Raw genomic sequence first — 7,589 nt, 5'->3', positions numbered from 1 at the left:
TTTTGGAGTTGGAGTTGGAGTCTCACTCTATCGCCCAGGCTGGAGTGCAGTGGCACACTCATGGCCATCCCAGTGTGACCTGCTGGGCTCCAGCGATCCTTCTGCTTCAGCCTTGCAAGTAGCTGGAACTATGGGCATGCATTACCATGCCCAGCTGTATTTTTTGATTTATTGTAGGGATGAGGTCTCGCCAAGTTGCCTGGGCTGGTCTCGAACCCGCGAGCTCAGGCAATCTACTTACCTCGGCCTCCCAAAGTGCTGGGATTACAGGCTGAGCCACCAAGTCCTGCCATCAGTGTTTTTTTAAAAGAATAAACTGAATAAGTTGTAGTCGTGATTTTTTTTTCATTGTTATATAACATTGCACAATTATAGGTTTGATCTAAATGAACTATTTTCTCCTAAATTAGACCTTGTCTATTTTCAGTGGCCTTTCAGTGAGTTGAATATTTGAATTTTTCCCATTTGCTGCCGGCCACTTGGAGTTGATGGAGACTTGCTCTTTTCACAGGCTGTGGTGGGGAGATGTCTGGAGCCTTGGGCTCCTTCAGTAGCCCCGGGTATCCTAACAGGTACCCACCCAACAAGGAGTGCATCTGGTACATTCGGACGACCCCTGGAAGTAGCATTCAGCTCACCATCCATGATTTCAATGTGGAGTATCATACGAGATGCAACTTCGACGTCCTGGAGGTAGGAAGTGACGTTGTTTTCCAGCATATTCCAAAACTGGAAATCATTCTGCCAAGATCCCTAATTCTTTCCAGTGGCTGGCCGTGTTCTATTCTTAGAAATTTATTGAGTATCAGCCCTTTGTGAATAATGTTGGTAGACATATGGGATTAATCTCCTAGTTTGGATTTTCCTAAAGCAGGGCCTGAGGGCCTTGGCTGCAGTTTAGTCAGGAGGTGATGCTAGGAAGCAGGAGAAGGGTACAGAGTGAGTGGAGGAGAAGAGGAGGGAGAGCCCATGGAGGCCTCTGGGGGGTGACTTGGGCTCAGTCCCATGGGACTCTCTGAGGATCACCCCTCTGTAGGACCTGAAGTATTGAGCCCCCAACTTTAGTCCCCATTGATGAGGATTATGCTGGGTAACATTAACACCACGCACTTTCATTCTGAGAAAGATTCTTAGAACAAGCGTTTGGCTGGCAACAGTCATAGGGACTGTCCACCAGAGCTGCACTGCAGTCTAAGGAGAGACACCACAGTTCATTTACTGCAGATGGCTTTTTAAAAAAAATGGTCATGACTTGGCATGGTGGCTCAGCCAGTAATCCAGCACTTTGGGAGGCCAAGACGAGAGGATTGCTTGAGCCTGGGAGTTTGAGACCAGCCCGGGCAGCTTGGTGAGACCTCATCTTTACAATAAATTTTAAAAAATAAGCCAGGTGTGGTAGCGCGCACCTGTAGTTCCAGCTACTTGGAAGGCTGAGGTGGAAGGATCGCCGGAGCCCAGCAGGTCAAGGCTGCGGTGGCCGGGAGCGGCCACTGCACTCCAGTCTGTGCGACAGAGTGGGACTCTGACTCAAAAAAACAAAAAAGGTCACGTAGATAGTGTGACACATTTGAAGGTGAAAACTACTCCAAAGCTGCTGCAAAGGGTGTATCTCAGATCATTAAGACAATCTTTGAGGCTGAGTGCAGAGGCCCATGCCTGTAATCGCAGCACTTTGGGAGGCCAAGGCAGGAGGGTTGCTTGAGCCCTGGAGTTTGAGACCAGCCTGGGCAGCATAACGAGACCTCATCTCTACAAAAAAAAAAAAGTTAGTCTTTGAAAATCTTGGAAATTAGCCGGATGTGGTAGCGCATGCCTATAGCTACTTGGAAGGCTACTTGGAAGGCCGAGGCGGAAGGATCGCTGGAGCCCAGCAGGTTGAGGCTGCAGTGGCCAGGAGCAGCCACTGCACTCCAGTCTGGGTGACAGAATGAGACTCCAACTCAAAAAAAAAACAAAAACAAAATCTTGGGCACAAAAGTTGATTATAATCAACATTTATTTTAGAAATCTAGTCATTAGGAGATATACACATATAATTTATTATAATTTATATAAAATTATAATAATATATTCTATGATTATATTCTATGATTGTTTTATTATATAGATTCTGATTTTTATATTTTATTTATTACATATATTGTTTAGGACTTTGAACTTTGACCTGTCTGTAAACTTTAATGGCTTCTAAGTACATGCAAAAATCCTATCGGCCAGGCACGCTGGCTCAGCCTATAATCCCAGCACTTTGGGAGGCAGAGGCAAGAGGATTGCCTGAGAGCCTGGGAGTTCGAGACCATCCTGGGCAACTTGGTGAGACCTCGTCTCTACAATAAATCACAAAAACTAGCCAGACGTGGTGACATGCGTCTGTACTTCCACCTACTTGGAAGACTGAGGTGGAAGGATCTCCTAAACCCAGCAGGTCTAGCCTTTGGTGGCCGTGAGTGTGTCACTGCACTCCAGCTTGGGCGACAAGAGTGAGACACCAACTCAAAAAAAACCCTATCAACTCAATTATAGGGAACGTGTTAGCACTTTATGACAAGGATTCTCTGTCCGGTCAATCTTAAATCCCATGATGCTGGGTGTTTTGTTTTGCTTTACTGCTATATCCCTAGTGCCACAGAGTACCAGGCAAACTTTAAACACTCAATAGATGTTTGTGGAATGAATGAAAACATTTAAATCTCTGATTGAAGCAATGCACATTTCGGGTGGTTTACAAAATAATTTTGTATTAATGTTCTCATTTAAATGTTAAATAGACTGGGTGCGGTGGCTCAAACCTGTAATCCCAGCACTTTGGGAAGCTGAGGTGAGAGGATTGCCTGAGCCCAGGGGTTCGAGACCAGCCTGGGCAACTTGGTGAGACCTTGTCTTTACATTGTATGAAAAATAAGCCAGGCATGGTAGTGCATACCTATAGTTCTAGCTACTTGGAAGGCTGAGGCGGACGGATCACCTGAGCCCAGCAGATCGAGGCTGCGGTGGTCGTGAGTGTGCCACTGCACTCCAGCCTGGGCAAAAGAGTGAGACTATGACTCAAAAAAAAAAAAGTTAAATAATCCCAGGAAATAGGAGGATAATTTTGATATTTCCATTTTACAGTTGTCAAAACCAAAGTTAAAAAAAATTAATGAGCTAGGCTCGGTGGCTCACCTGTAATCCTGTGCCTCTGGGAGGCTGAGGTGAGTGAATTGCCTGAGCCCGTGGGTTCGAGACCCGCCTGGGCAACTTGGCGAGACCTCACCTCTACAAAAAATCAAAAAATCAGCCGAACGTGGTAGCGCGCACCTGTAGTTCCAGCTACTTGGAAGGCTGAGGCGGAAGGATCGCCGGAGCCCAGGAGGTCGAGGCTGTGGTGGCCGGGAGCGGCCACTGCACTCCAGTCTGGGCAACAGAGTGAGATTCCAACTCAAAAAAAAAAAAAAAAAAAAGATTAATGAGTTTTCCTATTACCTTATGGAGAGTGAATGAAAGAGCTAAGAACTGAACCCAACCACTGCTCAGCACTCCATGTAAACCATAGATATGTGTAGTGCACAAGGGCTGAACAGAGTAGAATGTACTTTACAGGACACTTTAACACTTACTAACTGTTTAGTTACAAAACAAATTCTTTCCTTGAAAAGAAACAGGGTTCTAAAATTGCCCCTTCCTCGGTGAGTGAGAGTCACTAGCAATCACATGTAGTAGTGGACAATACCACAGGCACTGAAACCAGAGATAAAGCTAGCACATCCTTGGGACAACCCAACCCTCATCTTCAAGGAAGTACCTCTGCCAAGTCATGAACCATCTCAGAGGAGGAGTGGGTTTTTGAGTGTGAAGAACAAAGTGCCTCCTGAAATTCACAGTCGCAGTGAGAAGTAGGATAACATTCACACGTGGAATGTCCAAATGGCCCTTCTGGCCAGCAAGGATATTGCTTGGTTGCATAAAACCCCTTAACACTTACAGAGGGCTGGCAGTGGGTCTTCTGCGGTGATGTGCAATGTTCCAAACCCTTCATTTTCATATCCCAAAGCGCGTGTGATCGTTGCCCACTTGGCAAGATGTAAATGGGTTCATTGTGCTTGGGGTTTTGTCACACCCATTACGTGAGAAAGCAAAGACAGAGGCTGTCCCCTGCAAGCAGACTTGAGACTTGAGGGACAAGATCTGGGACTCCAGGCAGCAAACAGGGCTCAAAGAGTGTCCTGTGTTTGACAAAAATGGCTTCCAGAAGATGGAGGAGTCTCCTTGGGGCTTGCTTTTATTACAACAAGCTGACATTGCAGTGGCCTCCATTGTTTCGTCAATAGCAGGGCTTAGGGGAATATTTCGAGGCCCTTCAATATTTTGGCTAAGTTTTTTCTTAAGACAGAAATGAACAACACTCTGACTTTTTGTTCAAAAGCCTTATTTCACCTCTCTGCAAATGCTCAACTCAGATGGAATGTGCTGTAATACATGTGGGCTGGTGAGGATGGAATGACTTTTTTTTCCCATTCCTTATTTTCTAGCTGTTGACACCAGGTTATCAGTAGGTTTCAAAATGTGTTACCCTGGAGAGGGAGTATGATCTAAAAATGTCGTTGACTTTCTCAGCTTGCACATTCGTTGTTCCTGTTCTTTTGAGTGCAGCTGAGTGGGATCTTACTGTCAGCAGGTATTGGGCTTACTTGAGTCTCATGAAGTTTGACCAGGAGCCATTTTTTTCCCCTCAAAGAGCAGTGTCCAGAGAGTGGCCAGTTGCATAAAGCAACAGCCGTTTGGTTACTCATAACCCCGGAATGCTGACTTGATTGGAACGATAAATGGAACTAACAGAGCAGAAAGAAATGTTCAAAACAGATTAAAACCATAGGCTTTGAAATGTTCTCCATCCTGGGCATTTGCTAAAAACACATTTTTTAATCTCTGGTCATCAGACCAATCCTTTTCCCCCCAAAGTTTAGTCATATGCTGTAGTCGAAAGAACCACACCCTGAAATTCTTTCCGTCTTTTTCCTCTTTTGCAGAGTCATGTGCTAACGATTGGTTTTGTTTGTGGGAGCCAAAAGTATCATTCTATTGTTTTGGTTTTGGAAACACTCTGTCTGATTTTACTTCAATCTCTGAGAAATCTCTGTAGAGAGATCCAGAATTGGCATCAAGCAGGAAAGGAAATCTACTCCTTGGTGCAATAAACTGGGACAATTGCTTGGTGCGGGCAGTTAGCTCAATCTGGTCTCTCTGTGATGTCCGTTTTTAAGCTCAGCCCTGTAAGAGGGGAAGCAAATAATGTCCAAAGTGGCAGTGTTCATTCTTCTGGAGGCTTCTAGGCCCCGCCAAATCCATACCCATTATGTTTGTGATCTCAAGGGGATGCATGAGCAGAGAAAACAAAGAATATTTTGCCGACGTGCGAGTTTTCTTTGTTAGCACTTAACACTTGTGCCCAGTGTTCTGTCCAAATACGTGCTGTTTATGGGGCTTGAATGACGAGCATGCATGCTGCCGGTTTCATGCTCTGGGGACGGTGCCCTGTGTGAGGGGGCAGGGAAACCTTGCAAACGGGGAAAGAGCTGCTCTAAACAACAAGCAAGCTTGTTTCTGCCATTTGCATATGTGTACGTGTCAAGGGCCACACAGGGCTCTTCCTAGAGTCCTGCTTTTGATGGGACTTGGGGGGCCACGCAAACATCAGCTCCTCCTAATGAAAATAAGCCTGAAGCAGTCAGCCTTCTTCATTCCTTTGCAATTACTGTCCTTGAGCTCAGCACTCTGTGGAACAGCAGTTTCATTCATGTTGGCCTTTCCCGCATGGCTGGGGGGAATTAACCAGACAAAGGAATCATTATAGATTCAGATCACATACTCCTCCCCAAAAGTAGGCTTCTTGTTCTCACTCACTCTCCCCCAAAAACACTTGAGTGATTCTCCTATCCGTCCACAGTGGGCTTGAGGGTGGGCAAGGGCCCAGGGCCCAGAGGAATGAGAGGAGAGTGGCCCAGAGGTGGGAGACGACGGGCACAGATGCTCTGAGAGGTGGGAGGGCGCTGTGCCCAGGTCGCACTGAGAGCTGCTCTCCTGGCCCTTGCCCTGAGTGCCTATGCATGGAAGGTCATGGGGTGCAGTTGTAAAGGGCTCTGAACACTGTCACCCAAAATGATCTTTCTTCTACAAATTCAAGTTTGACGACATCTGAAGATGAGGGGTCAGTATCTTTTGTTTGATTCGTATCTTCCCCTCACCACCCTCCCCACGTTCTTCCCCTCCCCCACCCCCACACATACACGCACGACCTAAGCAGGGCCCAGGGGAGATTGAGAAACCTGTGTGTGAGGCCTCCTGGAAGCTGGGCTGGGCCTGGCCTCGGCTTGTCTGCAGGATGCTGTATGTGAGACCAAGGGAACCCTTACTGGAGGAATGTGTCATGCGGGCATTGGATCCCAGTCAGACAGATAGTTTGACAGATTTGAAGGAGCCTCGGAGGCCTCAAGTCAAGTGTGATGGATCTGGAGGGTGCCATCCAGAGACTGGGACAGAATCTAAGGTGATTCCTGAGCAGAAGTCGGATGCTCTTAGTCGGATTCCGGGGCGTGGACATGTTGGAGTGGGTGCTGGGAGGCACTCTAGCATTCTCTTCTTTTAAATTTTTTTTTTTTTTTTGAGTTGGAGTCTCACTCTGTTTCCCAGGCTGAAGTGCAGTGGCATGCTTACGGCCACTGCAGCCTAGACCTACTGGACTCAGGTGATCCTTCTGCCTCAACCTTCCAAGTAGCTGGAACTATAGGCACTCGCCACCATGCCCAGCTAATTTTTCTTGATTTATTGTAGAGATGAAGTCTCTCCAAGTTGCCCAGGGCTGGTCTGATCCCGTGGGGTCAGACAATCCTCTCACTTCGGCCTCCCAAAGTGCTGGAATTTCAGGCATGAGCTACCACGCCCAGAGCATCCTCTTCTTAGGATGCTCCACGGCATACTTAGAAAGCTTGTAGCTCCACTCCCTCAGGAGATGCAAAAACATTACATTCAGGGCCTAGGCTTAGAAAATATTCAGTTTGCAAGGTAGGTAGAAATTCCTAAAAATACAGGGGGTGCCAAAGAAATTTATACACATTTTAAATATGACGTTCACTCAAAACGTAGTGTTAATCAAATGAATGCTAGTGTCGCCATGCGATAGGCAGGATGCTCAAAGAAAATGGAGGAAGCACGGTTGAGCGAACGTCATACTACACATTGCTACCATAATTTAATTCAACTTCAAAAGTAATACATAGATAACATCTCTTAAAGTGTATGTACATTTTTTTGTATTCCCATATAATTGGGAAGTCAATGAACTCAACTTTAATAAATAAAATGGCAAAAAGGCTGTATGCTAAGACTGCTCACATGTGCCCGTTAGGAAATCAGAGTTAGGAAATCAGACTTTTATTTTTATTTTTAGAGACGAGGTTTTGCTATGCTGCCCAGGCTGGTCCCAAACTCCTGGGCTCAAGCGATCCTCCTGCCTCTGCCTCCTGAAAAGTTGGGATTACTGGCATGAGCCACCACACCTGGCCTAGAAAATCAGATTTAAAACTTTAACATCTGCAATGTCTTCACCAGAGAAG

The 7,589-nt window shown here is 46.2% G+C and overlaps 1 protein-coding gene across 1 annotated transcript in view; it reads left to right on the top strand.

Annotated features, from left to right (window-relative positions):
* Positions 1-7,589, top strand: part of CUBN (cubilin) — a 313,379-nt gene that overhangs the window by 124,331 nt on the left and 181,459 nt on the right. Inside the window, exon 29 of the mRNA XM_008056348.2 lies at positions 512-693. Coding sequence (XP_008054539.1) covers positions 512-693 — 182 coding nt within the window. The remainder of the gene's footprint in view (positions 1-511; positions 694-7,589) is intronic.

This window comes from Carlito syrichta, unplaced genomic scaffold (assembly GCF_000164805.1).
Source record: "Carlito syrichta isolate Samal-C Ts95f unplaced genomic scaffold, Tarsius_syrichta-2.0.1 Scaffold302327, whole genome shotgun sequence".
NCBI classification, from domain to species: Eukaryota; Metazoa; Chordata; class Mammalia; order Primates; family Tarsiidae; genus Carlito; species Carlito syrichta.
This window is presented reverse-complemented; position numbering and strand designations above follow the sequence as displayed.